This window comes from Pleurodeles waltl, chromosome 2_2 (assembly GCF_031143425.1).
Source record: "Pleurodeles waltl isolate 20211129_DDA chromosome 2_2, aPleWal1.hap1.20221129, whole genome shotgun sequence".
NCBI classification, from domain to species: domain Eukaryota; kingdom Metazoa; phylum Chordata; class Amphibia; order Caudata; family Salamandridae; genus Pleurodeles; species Pleurodeles waltl.
Window position 1 is genome coordinate 721,879,366 of NC_090439.1, and position 16,665 is coordinate 721,896,030.

Sequence of the window (16,665 nt, forward strand, 5' to 3'; positions counted from 1 at the left end):
TATAAAATATTGTAAATAAATATGAATGAGCTTTAATAAGTTCTTATTTCATTGCATTTGTTTTATAAAATGCACGAGAGTGCTTCTTACAACTCAGAGGTTGACATGCTGCTGTATTTCACTTGAAAACAAAAGCATTACATTGAAAACAAATAATTCAGTACTGAAATTAACATTACAATTTGAAAAATATAATATGAAATGAAATAAATGAGAAAAAATTATATGTAAGACAAGAGGGTAGGATTCTCCGATTCTTAGTTAAGACGCACAGCTCAACATAGACCAGGAGCCATTGTGACTTATGAGGAAAGGCTGGGTTTGTTTCTAGGTTGAGATCATCGATCCCAGAGTGCTCTTGCTTCTGATAGCTCTAAAATCACCAGGCTTTAAAGTCCACATGGAATGATTATTTCTCTGTCACTGCATTGTATGGTACTGGTTCTCTGGTTCTTGGAGGACATTGTGCAATAGGGATTGACAGAGTGTATAGGCGTCCCCTAAAATACATAATCAATAGCATCTGAGCAGAGTAAGATGTAGGTGAGGGAGAATTCGCATTTTACCTGTTTGGGATGAGGCTTACTTGAATTCCTTGATGTCCTTGCATGGACCTGCAGCCTGGAATCAAGACAGGAATGTGCATCTTCCTTGTGATTGTTGTCTGTAAGGAACAACAATAAGTCACTTGTTTACTGGGGATTCTAAGCTACCCCTCGCATTAGATGTTCAAATTAAGGGCCAACTACCTTGGGTCAGGTGACATAGTGCAGACTAATGAAGTGGAATTGTGTACAATCTAGATAAAGGCCCTCTATTTATTTGTCATGCTGATACCTGCAAATTCAATGACTCGGGCGACGTAGCCTATATTATTAACAGTACCCTTTCCTGCCTTCTCTAGTTCCATTCTTTAATGTTGTTTTTATTTTTGGGACCCTGAATTGCACAAAGACAAAACTAAAGGGTCATGTTGGTTATTGCTATTTTGTTATTTTTTGCATGCTTTTTTTTACCTGACTATTTTTTGTATTTTTGTACTTTTCATCAACATGTAATTTACAAATCAAGTTATTTTGATACTAGGGGCCAGATGTAGCAAATTTAAAATTTGCGAGGTGCAAAGTGCGAGTCCATGCGACTCGCACTTTGCACCTCGCAAGTTGGTATGCAGTACGGTGTCTCAGACACCGACTGCAACTCGCTATGGGGTCGCTATGACCCACCTCATGAATATTCATGAGGTGGGTCGCAAATTGCAGCCCCATAGCGAGTATAGGCACTCGCAAACATGGAGGCCTGCTGTCGTCAGCAGACCTCCATGTTCGTGACTGCTTTTAAATAAAGCAGTTTTTTTTTTTTTTTTAAGTGTAGCCCGTTTTCCTTACAGGAAAACGAGCTGCACTTAAAAAAAAAACCGAAACTTTTAGTTTCGGTATTTTTTCAGGGCAGGGAGTGGTCCCTTGGACCTCTCCCTGCCCTGAAAAAATATTTGTGGGTCCTGTCACAAACTGGAAGGGGTCCCATGGGGACCCCTTCCAATTTGCGAGTGGGTTACCATCCACTTGAAGTGGATGGTAACTGCGATGCCATTTGCGACCGCGTACACGGTCGCAAATGGTATTGCATACCACTCAGACTCGCAAATAGGAAGGGAACACCCCTTCCTATTTGCGAGTCGGAAATGCATATTGCGAGTCGGTACCGACTCGCAATATGCATTTCTGCATAGCAAAGAGGCATTTGCACCTCGCAAACGGCGATTTTCGCCGTTTGCGATGTGCAAATACTTTGCTACATCTGGCCCTAGGTCCAATCCTGCATATGCCAAGAAACATTGGGTGCTCATTGGCATGGATCCACTGCATTTCCAATATGCATTTTGCCCCTGAATCGCCCCTATCCCCAACCCCCAACCCCCAAAACAGTTTTTGCAGTTTGGAGAGATGCCTGTTGGGATACAGGTTAGCATGAAAAACTGAGTCAACAGACACCACTACAGGTAGACACCTGCGTCTCTGAGGTAATGGCAATGCAGTCTGGGATGTGTTTGGGGGTGCACATTTACTAAACTTTTATGCAGTGCAGGGCAGTAAGCAAAGTTGCTGTGCTGCATTGCATGAAAGAAAGAGAGCAGAAGTGCTCCATATTTACAAAAATATGGAGCAATTCTGCTCTATACTTCCACTGGCATACTGTGTGAAGAATAGCGTTACAGGCAGGATTATTTTTGTTAGGAAGGGACACCTTCCTGCACAAAAACAATCCTTAGAGGCATTTTCCTCTTCCCGCGTGTGCTGCAGATTGCAGCACATGTGGAAAGAGGAAATAAAATGAGGATGCCTTGGGAAGGGGTAGTACTTTGACACATTTCCAGGTTTATAAATCTTTGTAATTGTGGGAATGGGCTAAAATCCATGGATGGATGCATGGGAACAGCCATGCTCCACCCATAGAATGCCTCCCAATTTGAAATGTAACATAACACAGCGCAAGCCACTGCTTTGCTTTACTTTTCTCTGTAAAGCTGCGTAAGGTCTTGAAAATCCGGCTTTGCGTGGCTTCATAAATATTACTGAAGCCTTTGTGTGGTCCTTGCGTCACCTTGCATGATGCAAAGACAATATAAAGGCGTCTTGAATATGGACCTCAGTGTGTTTCTAAACACAGGGAATGTAGCTTAACATGGTCATTAAGTCATTTGACACATTGCAAAAAGCATTTTGCCTGCTCATATTACAGTCCTTCTGCTAGCTCTAGTTTAGGCATGCTCACTTAAGTGAGGCTCAATGTATCCCAGAACTCAATCTGCTCGAGCCGGAAATCACCACTGCATCCTTATCTATCAAGAAACTATTATAATTACACAAACACTCACAATTAATTCTCCGAACAGATTTTTGCAATTTAGGTGGCTGGGACTCTGAGCTGGGCACACTAGCGTACGATGAATAGCAGAATGCCCTTTGGCAATGCCCTTTGGCTCCAGGGGAAATAGTGATGGCTGCACAATTCCAATGAATACAATTTGCACTCCTGTACCGTTTACACTGTATCAAAGAACGATTTTGGCGAATAGTCAGGGAACCATAACCTACATGTCAGCGAGGTAATCACAAGAGTAGAGAATTTGTGCGCATAGTGTGGGGGTGTAGAGTGTTGCAAAGATGTTGGTATAAAACAGCCAATGTTTTATCAGCGATTGGAAAAGTCAAATGTGTCCTTTTCCCACAGTGGGAGCTGTTGAATACAACAGATAAATTACAGGCCGATAGATACATGAAATTGTTAATAGGATTTGGCTTGGTGGTTGCTAAAACGGATACACAGCTGACATGGAGTGTTCAAATGAACAGAGCATCATTGCTAAGTGGAAGGTTTCTCTCTGATCAGTGCAGAGTACCAGACAGATAGGCCTATGACGATCATCGGTTCCCACAAACACACGAGTGGATCTGGGCACATTCTCAGAACTACTACGAAGATAGTAATGAGAACATACTCCTGGCAAGAGGTACTTGATGCACTAACCACGTCGACAATACATTCACCATGTCAACAGTTCCTAATATGCAGCATGTTTACAGACCGTGTGCACTGGTTAGTAACACTTGTAACTCCAATGTATTATATGTGATGTATGTATTTGTGAAGAATAAAAAGCAAATAATGATCACTATGAAAACATCTAATATATCATATCACATTAACTCATCCCTATCCCCCACCCCCGATCCTTATGAAACAAATCCTTTTTTATTTATCTTTTATTTTGCGGGCTAATAGGTCAAGTCACTGCTTCATGCTTTCATCAACTGAGGATGGTAAAAAAGTATCATTCCTATGTTATCACCTTATTCCATGAAAGCCCTGGTCTATGTCTTGTTTATTTCTCCTCTAGACTCTGGTAATTCGCTGTACTTTAACATACCAACTTAACTCTCACATCCTCTCAAAATTGTCCAGAACTCTGTTGCATCCCTAATTCTTGGACTTCCCTCGTGGCTGTCCTCCAGTTGCTGCTCACCTTTAGAAACTGTACTAGCTTTCTTTTGCAAAGATTTCTAGTTTCAAATCTTTTTACCTTGTTCATGAAGCACTCAGTTGTGTCAGTTTCGCTTGCCTGTGAGATGTGAAGGACGTTTCTGCAATATCATCCCACATGCACTCCACGTTTTGTCCTTTTGAATCTGGCCATGCGTAGCTGCTGCAGATGGACTTGTACTGGCGCCCGCTCCTTCTCTTAGCAGCCAAGCATTGGAATTCTCTCCCTTCCTGCACTCATGATACTTCAAATTGTGTTCTCTTCTTCGAGAAGCTGAAAATGTAGCTCCCTAGGCTGGCCTAACTCTCACCCTTTCAGCTGTACATTAAAGCACTACAACACCCTCCAGAGTAACGGTCGCACTATACAATATATGCTATTGAACATATTTTTGAAATGCTATCATGTCTTAAAAATCACAAAATGCCTTATATATTTCTGAAAGAATTAGATTTTTGCACGCACAAAAAGGAACACATTACAATCCTAAAAATATTACTTCACTTATAAATGTTGGCTTTCACCTAGAAGCGTGTCCTCAGAATGGAATGTCTTGCTACTGATAATGTGGTCTACAAAATAAATTTTTTAAATAAAAATAATGGTTATGGCATTTCCAACCAGTCACCATCTGTGCCATTTCGACTTTCGAATCATTAAAAATATTCAAAGAGCTTTCTTTGGGGTGAATAGTATGTACATAATTTCTAATTACTAGAGGGACAATCCAAGTCAACATTCTTGAAAAGTCACCATGGTGAAACAAGTGCTAAGAACAGGAACTTCTCTCTAATAGTAACAATTATTTAAAACACTTGTGAGTCGATCTACACGAAGAAGCATGATTACTTTTGCTCCACAATGGAAATGCAGTGCATTTCAATAAGTAGTAGTCTGAAGGCCTAAATTATTTCTCATTCTGAAACAAAGTTCTGATATTTGGACCTGCTTTTCAAATTCAGCTTTGTTTAAGTACTGAAGGTGGACTTATGTTCACTCCTGGTTGCCTCTTTATATTTAAAGGAAAATTCACTGTGGTGATGACTATGTGTGATGTTTACAGCCATTACCTCCCGTCCCTCCCTCACCTTCCTTCCAACCAATGAGGCTCCCTGCCTCCCCCTAGACCCCTCCCTTCCCCTTAAAACCCTCCCCCCACCCCCACCACCTCCTGTTTCTTTTTGTCTAGCCCCGCTAGACTTACCTTTCTCCTTCCTCCACGGTAGGGCCTGGGGGGTCATCGGCTTGACGCTCGACGAGTGTGGTGCTCCTCGTGGAGAGTTCCCGGCGGTCGCGTCTTCTGGAGGCAGGCGGTGCTGCCTTAAAGACCCGTCCTTGGAGTCGGCTGACGGAGTCGGTCGGCTCTATTGCGGCTGGGGCTGTGCTTCCGGATCTTCGGCTCGCGTTGATGGGCTGATGTGCCGGTTGTGGTTTTTGGTCATTTTTGACAGTAGGACGGGCGTTCTGCCCGCGTTTTTAGTAGTGTGGGGCTAATTGTTGCAGCTTTTTCATTTGCTGATTTTTTTTAGGGGGTGGGGGGCTTTCTCCATTGTTTAATGGGTGCTGGGACCTCTGGCCTGCATTTCTTGTTGGGATTATGTCGAAGGTTCCTTCGAAGCGACGCAGGATTGTTTCCTCTTCCTCTTCTTTGGGGGAGGATGTTGAGGTTCCCCTCTCCACTCCTGGGGGTTGCCAGGGGGCGGTGGGGGCTCCTGCGCCTCTCATGTCCAGGGAAGAGGTTCAGGACATGATTGAGGTGGTTGTGTCTCGTGCTCTGCAAGCTGGAGCTTCCAGGCCTGGACGTTTTTCGGCTGCCCGACCTTCTGGGGCTGTGGAGGGGTCCTCTTCTTCAGATGATGACGCTCCTTCTACTTCTTCTGGTGGGAAGTATGTCTCCAGGGAAGAGATGTGGGAGGTTCTGACGCATGTTCGGGACAATTTAGGTTTTCCTGTTTTTCAACCTACCGGGACTGATTTGCACTTGTTCCCTCAATATCAAATGCCTTCGAGGTTTGCCATGCCTTTTCAGGGCCCTGTTAAGGATATGGTACTCCGGGAGTGGAAGGATGTGGACAAGTCTCAGGTTCCGCGGTTCCTTCAGAAGCTGTACTTGCTGGAAGGGAAAGATGTGTTGCCACCCTCGGTTAAAATGGATTCCATTTTGGCAACTCTGAATGGCAAGACAGCGGTCAATCTGGAGGATTGTGTTCCTGCTGATGCCACTGACCGCAAGGTGGATTCTGGTCTTAAGAGGGCATTTGCAGTCGAGAACTTAGCCCTCAGAGCAGGTATTTTTTCTGCTTATTCTGCACAATGTTTGGTGCAGGATTTTGACAAGCTGGCGGTTGCTGTTCAGGAAGGTTCGGAGTGTTCGGAACTGCTGGCGGTTATGGAACAACAGGCCTGGTTGCTGGCGGACATGTCTTCTGATGTTGTCCATACTTCGGCTCTGGCGTCGGGAGCTTTGATTGGGGCTCGTAGGTCCCTCTGGTTAATGATGTGGAAGGCGGATCCTGGGGAGAAATCTGCTCTCCTGAGACTTCCTTTTGAGGGGCGCAATTTATTTGGAGATCAGTTGCCTTCCATGCTTTCGAAGGCCTTTAAGGAGAGGAAACACGCCTTGCCGTACAAAGGTGGTTCTTCTTCTGGCAAGGGTTGGCAGAAGCATTCGCGGTCTTCTCCCAAAGTGGATTCCAAATCTTTTTCTTTCAGGAAATGTCGTTTTCAGCCTTGTTTTTCTCCTAAAAAGTCTGCTCCTTCGGGGGAGGGAGGGTTCAAGAAGGGGTCCTGACAATCATTGTGGGCCTGGCAAAAGGCCGGTTGGGGGAAGGCTGAGGCACTTTCTTTCCGTTTGGCAGGAGAGTGTCAGCGATCGCTGGGTGCTGGACATTGTGAACAATGGCTACGCCATAGATTTCGAAGTGGTACCTCCGGATACCGGGGTGCGTCCTACTCCACTGCTTACGGGCGGGGCCCAGAGGCAGGCGTTGTTGGAAGGGGTCCGGGACTTACTTCTCAAGGGGGCCATCTCCCATGTTCCTGTGGGGGAGAGAGGTCTGGGCACTTATTCCGTCTTGTTATTGGTTCCAAAGGTGTCAGGGGGCTTTCGCCCTATCCTCAATCTAAAGGGGATGAATTCCTGGATAAAGACTGTACATTTCCGTATGCTTTCAATTCAGGCGATTTTTCCTCTGGTCAGTCCAGGGGATTTCCTGGGGTCTCTGGATCTGCAGGATGCTTACCTGCATGTTCCAGTGGCTCTGTCTTCTCAGAGGTTCCTGCGCTTTTTGGTGGGCCAGGACCATTTTCAGTTCCGTGTTCTGCCATTTGGCCTCAAGTCCTCTCCATGAATTTTCACCAAGGTGCTGGCCTCTATGGTGGCTCTTCTACATTCCGAAGGGGTGTTTGTACATCCTTATTCGGACGATATTCTAATCCAAGCACCCTCTCAGGTGATGTTACAGAGGCATGTGGCCCGGGTTCTGTTGGTCCTGCAAAACCACGTTTTTTTGGTCAACTGGGGGAAGTCAGATTTGGTTCCTTCCTAGGATCTGTTTTTCCTTGGGCCCGATTTCTGACTCTTCAAGGCTTGGTGACTGTGTCGGAGAAGCAGTTAGTGGGCCTCCATTCACAGGTGTGGTCGATCTTGTCACAGCCAGCTCCCAGAGCCCTTCAGTGGTTGCGTCTGCAGGGTCATTTGGCGTCGGTGATTTTTCGAGTGCCATGGGCACGGTTCCATCTTCTTTGCCTGGTGAACTGGTTTCTAGTTCATTTGTCTCCGGGGTCGAGTTCTCTTCGGGCACGGATTCCTGTGTCGGGGTTTGTGCGCAGGGAGTTGGGTTGGTGGCTGGTGCCGGCTCATCTTCATGTAGGGGTGTCTTTATGTCCTCCTCACCTGGTGGTAGTGATGACCGATGCCAGCCTCTCCTGTTGGGGGGCTTGGATGGGGTCGGCTCAGGTCCAGGGGTTTTGGTCGCCTCTGGAAGCCAGACGTTCCTCGAATTGGCGGGAGTTGAAGGCGGTGCTTCTAGCTCTGGTTCATTTTCAGGACTCCCTGAAAGGTTTAGCGGTTCTTATTCGGACAGACAACTTGGTGTCCAAAGCTTACGTGAACCGGCAGGGGGGGACCAGGTCACGGGCACTGTTCCGCATTGCAAGGAAAATATTTGCTTGGGCACAAAAGTGGGTTCTTTCCCTGCGAGCCACCTACATTCAGGGGGTGGTCAATGTTCGGGCGGATCTTTTGAGCCGGGTCATTCCTTCGTCCCAGCTTTTCTCCCTCCGGTTGTCTCTGTTTCGTCACCTGGTTCACCTGTGGGGTTCTCTGGTGGTGGATGTGTCAGTCGCTTTTGCTCCCGGTTTCGTTGTCCTCAGGCGTGGGCGGTGGACGGGATGTTGTGTGCTTGGCCTCAGGGTCTTTTGTACTCATTCCCGCCCTTCCAGTTGCTCCGTGCATTTCTGGTGAGGGTACGTCTTCTGAAGGCCAGAGTTATCTTGATCGCGCCCCATTGGCTGAGGGCAAATTGATTTACGTTGCTTCGGTTGATGGCTTCGGATCACGTGTGGACTCTTCCTCTCTGTCCCTCGCCTCTGGAGTTTCCTTGCCTCCCGATGGGGTCGTTGAGGCGGTTGCACTCGACGGCCTGGAAGTTGAACGAAGGGGTTTGACGGGCTTAGGGGTTGCGGTAGCTTTGAGTTCTACTTTACTGGCTTTGCGGCGGCGTTCCACTTTAATGTCTTATGGTGGGCAGTGGAAGGTTTTTTCTTCTTGGTGTTTCCGGCATAGGTTGGATCCTACGTCTGCTTCTCTGTTAGAGGTGATGCAGTTTTTACAGGATGGAGCACAGTTGGGTTTGTCTGTGGCTTCCCTGAGGGTGCAGTGGGCGGCGATTCAGGCTTTTAGGGGTCCATGGCGTAATCTGTCTGATGAGGGTCATTTGATGCCTCGGTTTTTCCACGGTCTTCTTAACTTGTTTCCTCATCCAGTGCGGTCCTTTCCTTCCTGGGATCTTTCTTTGGTGTTGGATGCTTTGACTGTTTCTCCCTTTGAACCTCTGGATTCCTGTGACTTGCGTCATCTTTCTTTGCAAACTTTTTTTCTGGTGGCCATTACTTCGGCCCGCCGTTTGGGGGAGTTGGGGGCATTGGCCTGCTCTTTTCCCTTTTGTAACGTTTTTCCGGATCGGGTGGTGCTTATACCGGTTCCTTTGTTTGTTCCCAAAGTGAATTTGTCTTTCCATGCTCGCCAGGAGGTTATCCTTCCTTCTTTTTGTCCCGAGCCTTCCTCGGATGAGTAGGTTTGGTTGCATTCATTGGATGTGCGGCGGGCTTTGTTGGAGTATCTACGGGTGGTTGCTCCTTTCCAGAAAGGTGATTCTCTGTTTGTGAATTTTGGTCTGGCTCGAAAAGGGGAGAAGCCGTCCACTGCTTCCTTGAGTCGGTGGGTTCACTCTCTGATTTTGATGGCTTATTCTTTGAAAGGGGTGGTTCCGCCCCAAGGGATTCAGGGCCGTTCTACCAGGGGTATGGCTGCTACGGTAGCGGAGCTTCAGGGTGCTTCTGTGGTGGAAATTTGCAGGGCCGCTACTTGGCCTCACCTTCGACCTTTGTTCGTCATTACAGACTGGCGGACTTGGGCAGTTTGGAGTCGGTATTGGGTCACTGTGTCTTGTCCTCTATGATGTAATAGGAGGGTGGTTATTCGGTGTCCTTTCTTGGTTGTGATTAAACTTAAACTCAGTGTCCGTCTCCTGTTTTCTCTTGCTATGTCTCATTGGTTGGAAGGAAGGCGAGGGAGGGACGGGAGATAATGCGTCCATTACTTACGTTAATGGCATTACTCCTAGTCCTACTCCCTCGCCTTCCTTTCCGTTCCCTCCCGCCCTCCCGGTACGGACCGCCTGAGTTGCTGCTTGGGCTTGTTTTTGTACAGGAGGTGGTGGGGGTGGGGGGTTTTTTAAGGGGAAGGGAGAGGTCTAGGGGGAGGCAGGGAGCCTCATTGGTTGGAAGGAAGACGAGGGAGTAGGACTAGGAGTAATGCCATTAACGTAAGTAATGGACGCATTATCCATTTAAAAAAGCATTGTGTGTACCGACATATGGTCTGCTCTTAAGACAGTGACGTTCACCAACAAGCTAGTGTAAAAGTGATATTTGCACTGACCAACCACTGCGAAACACAACTTTTTACAGGTTTTTGGTGGAAATATTGTTTTGAATCACCCAATTAGTGTAATCTCGCATCACATCAATTTCGTACAACCTAATGTTTGCAACTCATAACAAAAACACCTTAAAGTTCTAACTAATCACAGCTCCCCACCCGTGGAACATTTAAGTGCTGACTTATTGATAAATTGGTCAGACAGTTTGTACAAATATTTGCTGTACAAGTGGAGAATCCTTACCTCTGGTCTGTGCAAATGACATTTTTGCACTGCTTGATCAGTACAAATGTCAGTGTAAAACTGCAGTGCACCACCTTTGTAATCTGGGCCCCTACTTTCATGAGGATTTGTCTCAGAATCTGATTATTTAGTGAACATAGTTTACTGTTTCCTGCTGTATGTAACACATTTTCCTTTCTTCTTAGAGCATTCTATTTGGATCAGTCAAATTTGCCTCCAAACGCGACATCAAAGGCAGCTTACATTGATAAGGTAATCACTTATTATTTTATCATTACCGCATTTCAAACATAGCAGTTGCTTTCTTATAATTAGCCAGGCGGATAAGAATTGTAAAGTATAGGAAAGAAATACAGTAGCCTATAAAACATATAGACCATAAAACACATTCTTTGATCTATCAACCATTCTAATCAAGCAATTAGAAAAAAAAAGTTTATCCACAGTGTGGACATTTCGGAACAGAGGGTGTTTCTTGTCACCTTCTCAGTAGATTAAACTTTAAGGTGGAAGATGTTGATTTGAGGGCCTGTAATTAAGACTCCTAGGCCCATATTTATGGGGAATCAATCGGTGCAGGGCAGCGCTACAAGTCTTTTTGCTGCACTGCCCCACGCCAGTGTGAAAGGGCAGGAATGCTCTGTTTTTATGAAATACTGTGCATTCCTGTCCTTTACTGGTGCACAATTTGCTGCCTAGCGCCAACGAAGGCAGGATTGTTTATGTGCAGTAAGGGGCACCTTCCTAGACAAAAACAATCCTGAGGGGCGTTTCCTTCTTTCTATGTGTGTTGCAGAATGCAGCACACATGTAAACAGGAAAAAACAAGGAGAAATAAAAAATCTTCTCCCTGTTATGGCTGCTCTGGGAAGGCATAAGGTTTTGGCGCGGCCCCAGGTTTACGTCATTAAGTAAATCTGGGGTAGTGTCAAAATCCATGGGTCCTCCATATGAGCTCTGAATACTAGATTGGAGACACTTTGTGATCTATGAAACATTGGTTTTACTTATAAAGAACATTAACTAGCTGAAACCCAAAATGTATTTTGTATGTAAGTTAAGTTTTTCTTTAAGTGTAATACAAACTCTTATTTGAGCTGCCATTGTCTATAAAACGAAACTACACATGTTATGCAGAGTGAATTAAAGAAATATATATAAACGTGTGTATTACCCAAAGAATAGATTTTATTACTCCACTTCATTTGAAATTCAATCCTACATACTATTTGCTTAGAGTACTTAGTTTGTCTGACAACAACGTCTTTTCATTGTTAAGCCCTGATGTTTCTCTAATCATAAGGTCTTTGTGAGTACTACCTCGTTGTCCCTTGTTAGCAACAATCAATGATTGCCTTTTGGTTGCCATTAATTTTCTTTTTATCTTTCTGCTCCCGGCTTGTCGTCTCCCTGCATGCAGCTGATGCGACCACTGAACCCACTGGATGAACTGTATCGACTGATGGAGTCTTTCATCAAATCCAAGCGCACCGCGGCTTGTGCGTACACAGCCTGCAGCGCATCAGGAGTTGGGTTGCTGTCAGTTGCTTCAGAACTCTGCAACCGGCTTGGAGCTTGCCACATCATGATGTGCAATAGTGGAGTGCATCGGTATGAATTTTCCTTTTATACCACTCTGATCTTCAATTTCAGACACATGCATGCTTATTGCTATACTGATTTTTATTTCACTATTTCATTACTTGTGTTAAGTACACATTAGTGATAGATACTTTGCTAAACATTTCCAGCGTTTAAGTGTTCTTAAATCCTATTAAACACCATAAGTAGCGTTTAGCACAAGTATCTTGCCCTATGAATGAAACAAGTAGGCTAAATCAGAGTAAATACGTATTTGTGAGGGTTCTACTTATGGGGACCACACGTATATAATATATGTTTTGAGATCTGCAGCCTCTTGTATTGTATGCTCTACTTTTCTCTATAAGTGTGGTGCACTGTTGTGTAACAGTCAGGTCCTCTAGCCCTAGTGAAATTGCCAACAATTTTTTTCTGGCGATAAAACATGTCAGACCTCATTACACTATGGTCTGTGTGTGTAATTTGTTTTAAATTATGTGCCAAGGGCTTATACATTAAAAAGATATACAGAACCCTTAGGACAAATGTTTAAACTTGGGAGAGTGAAGTACAAACTCTTAGTTCCTTTTCTTTATTGGGGACATTAATACATGTAGTAGTAACAGGGCAGCACAGACATCTAACTAACGAATCTCACTTTACACTCTTCTACCATAGGTGGACATAGGCTGGGAGGGATCTCGTGTCTGAATAGGAAAGTGCAGTGGATGACAAACTGAGTCAGCTGTTAGCATTCTCCAATAGGCTCCTGATGATTGCTCCCACAAAGCACTTATTATTTTTCTAAAACATTTGTCCTGGTCCCTGATTTGTAATACTACACTTATTGTTATACTCTACACCCCCCCCAATTACATACCTATAATTATGAGGACTGGCCATTGACCATAATGAAATTTGTACTTACTATTCTAACTCCACGCGTGCTTTGATAGTAGGAAAGCTTATTAAGCGGACCAAGGCTAATATAACCGCACTTTTAGTTTTTTAGTTTTTTTATGCACTTGCTTGAAACAACCTAAGCACACTACGGGAACCGGTCTTCAAAATGCACCAGTCCTCACAAGGATAGTGTTTGTCTGGAACTGACAGTGTTTACCCACGCTATGAGGACCGAACCGGTCCTCACAACGTGGGCTATACATGCACACACACAGACACACACACACACAAACACACACAAACAGAGTGATATTGGCCCTAAGTATAGTGGGATCAGCCCTTATAGTTAGATAGTTCCTATTGAAGTTGTACAAGAAGATGACTTTCAGTATTGGGGTGGGGAGTCGGAGAATGGGTTAGTTTAGGTTTTGCTGCATGTCGAATTGTGTCCATTGGTATTATTGTTTTTTATAAAGATCAATAAATGTAAAAAACTGATGTGTGAATTACAATATATATGCAGCTAAAAAAGGTCAATATTTTGTGCTTTGAACTGGAGCGATATTCATACGGAGTAGGACAAGAGTGTTGAGCCATGTGTATCCAAAGTGCGAACAGTATCTTTCAGGATTCTAAAAAGAGCTAAGTGAAGGGAAGGAAACCTGTTATGAAGCATGTGAAGACACATGCCAGTAAAGCATAAGTTGAGAAATGTGCCCCTGTGCCACAGAAAGAAGTAGCTTATGTATTGAAAATAATAGAAAAATGTCCAAATTATGGCTTTTCCTAGTAGCTGTGGCCTAAAAGATGACTAAGGTGATCAGAATATGCATTGATCTGTGCACTGTATGTAAGTATTGTCTTTTAGAAAACCACCACCCAAGATTATAGACCTTCCACTTGCCTTGCGGCGATCTGTATGCCTTCAGTGAATGTACCACTGAATTTTTTCCAGTAAAACAAAAAATACAATGACTCCGATGTACAGGGAGTTTTCTTCTTGTGTGCCTGGGCCATTGTTTGTTTTCCTGTCCATGTCTGCCATGCCCCACATGGCAGACCTGGCCAGGCAAAATCGTGACAGCCACCCTGACGTAAATTGGGTGACATCTCCCAGAGTCAAATGGTGAATGCATCATGTGCTACTAGCTTCAAATGATGAAGCCAGCTGAATCTGAAAACCCTGTGACTCATCCTGACTCAAGGCAGGAGAACAAAGAGTTTGGAAGGGCAGGAACACCATTAGTTTATAAGGGTGTTCCCTCCTCGAATGGCAAGTAAAGCCTTCATTCTTTGCTCAAATTTGATTTGTTCAAAGAGTCTTTGCACGTTTAATCTGGTGTCAGTGTTCCGTTACTGAACGCTACACAAGAAATTTCAAGCTTTAGCAGGTTATATGATTGCAAATGGGACTTTCCAATACCAGAGGATGCCTTTGTGGCTGTTCTCTGCCCCCTCGGTCGCTTTCCCAGAGATTATTGCATTAGACATTCAAGGTGAAGAAGCAAGAACACTTGATTTTCATAAAATTCATAAAATGTAAAGTTATAATAATAATAATAATAATTAGCAGCAGCTATGGACGAGCTTATGGTTTCTTTTTATAAAAATGTATTGGAGTGATCTCCCGATTTGTAAGAGCTTTTGAATGAGTTCTTGTCCTTAGAGTTTGCTTATGTTGCTCAGTCCTGCCTGTAACTGAGCGGTGGTGGCCTGGTGTTTGCTTCGGACGCCTGTATACCTCAACATGCCAATCATGAACGCGGTTTAGGGAGAGTGGGAGAGAAAAAGGAGGAGAGAAAGAGAGGCAAAGAGAGGGTGAGAAGTTGAGAGGGCGAGAATTATAGCTAGAGAGTTGGGCAGTAGGGTGTCATTTTTTCCCAGCTTGGCACCTGTCATTTTCATGAACATTGCAGAAATTAAACTTTGGGGTGGGAGTGTTTGGATTGAAATTATATGCAAGCTATGTTCTCCCATACAATAAAATAGCCGCTCAATATGCAAGGCAGTCGTCTGAAGGGAAATTTACTCTAATTATGTGCGCTGTGGATACAAAAACAATGCACGCTATTTGGTGACTGTATTGGACGGTAGTCTATTGACCTATTTTACTTAAACCAAACTACTTCTTGCAAAAATTACATGAAAAGCATAAATGTAAGGAAAATGAAACAATTACCCAGAACCCCGTACTTTGAATGTACTCACCATTACAATCGCATAACCAATGTTTTCCTGATCACAGAAAGCAGATATGTGAAAGAGAGAAAAAGATCGACCGTGTGTGTTTGTGCTTGTAAATGACAGAGACAGATCTGGCTAGAGAAAGCGAGAGAAAACTCTTAAGAACTTGGCGTGACTTCAGCGGTCGTGCTTGTAATGATCATTCAAGCACGAAAGGCTCTTATGACAATGAGTCCGAAAAAACTGTAGGAATCATGCTTCGATTTTTAAACACCTCAAATTCAAATCAAATAGCTTTTTATCTCGGATTAAACAGTTCCCCTGTTGCACTCCCGCAGCTTGGATATTGTTGGGCCTTTGAATTGCTCGACATTGTATTGCACAGATGACAACGCTTTGACAGTCTTCATAAATATTCAAACTCTTCCAAATTGCTCTCAGCATCAGTGGGACCAGTGAGAGCTAAGCAACTGAAGCATTTAGAACCAAAAACGTGAATATTCAAAACAGACAACGAGCAGTTGTGTGAAAGAAGCACAACTGCAGATATTAAGAGTAAACGTCACTGAAACATGAACTCGTTTTTTTGTTTTGTTTTGTTGTCCTTGATTTTCTGCCGTCACCAAAGGAAGCAACATTTTATTACTGTTCTGGGGGACAGGGCACTTGAAATGTGTGATTAAATGGTACGACTAGGGGTTATGTAAAGCATATGAAGTTGTTTCTTCTGTTAGTGTAAAGCTGCAACGCAGTGTTATTGGTAACCCGGTGCATTGTGCTTTGATGACATTTTAAGACCCGCAAAGATCCTACCGGTTTTAAAGCAAGACCCCGAGGATTTGAAGATAATGAATTACATTTTGAAAAACGTCAGAGGGAACACATCCACTGCTGGTTAATAGGCTGTGATGGTTAATTGGGTAATAGTAATAGCTCATCTTTATAGTGCTCAGAAATGGAGGTAGGCCAATAAGAAGCTCTATATAAAACATGTTTTTATTATTATTATCATTATTATTAGTAGTAAGATGCTAATTCATGAGCAGAACATCTACAGTGTGTATTTTATATTAACTCCATGAAAAACAAACCTGCTGAAACTGGTTCCCCCGAGCAATTTCTGATGCTTCCAACTCCTCAGCGTTTTCACTATGAACGGCATTCACCAACAGTCATGACCAACCTGGTCATGGTCCTTTGTATCAAAATGAATATTGTCATGTTTGATTTCCTGAGATTACACGGGTGTTTTTCTGTTGCTATTTGTCAAGGTGCATTAACCAGGATTGATGGATGGGAGTGTCCACACTAGGACAAACCCACATCCAATATCACACTATTATGGTGTAGGGTAACAGTAAAACGGAGAAAGGGCAGTTACACTGGGTATCATCACACCACGTGGTTGAACTACTCTGCTTGATTTGTACTGCAGGGGGTGCAATTCTAAGAAAACAAGACTGTAGTGCTGACCTTGAAAGTAAACTTTTGATACTTTATATGAAATACCAGTTGACACTGACTGTATCTCCCACTCTTTATTTT

The 16,665-nt window shown here is 44.0% G+C and overlaps 1 protein-coding gene across 1 annotated transcript in view; it reads left to right on the plus strand.

The window, feature by feature from the left end:
• The window catches only part of PREX2 (phosphatidylinositol-3,4,5-trisphosphate dependent Rac exchange factor 2), a 1,096,481-nt gene that overhangs the window by 943,986 nt on the left and 135,830 nt on the right, over nucleotides 1-16,665 (plus strand). The window contains exons 37-38 of the mRNA XM_069220299.1: nucleotides 10,638-10,704; nucleotides 11,873-12,063. Of these exons, the coding sequence (XP_069076400.1) occupies nucleotides 10,638-10,704; nucleotides 11,873-12,063 (258 nt within the window). The remainder of the gene's footprint in view (nucleotides 1-10,637; nucleotides 10,705-11,872; nucleotides 12,064-16,665) is intronic.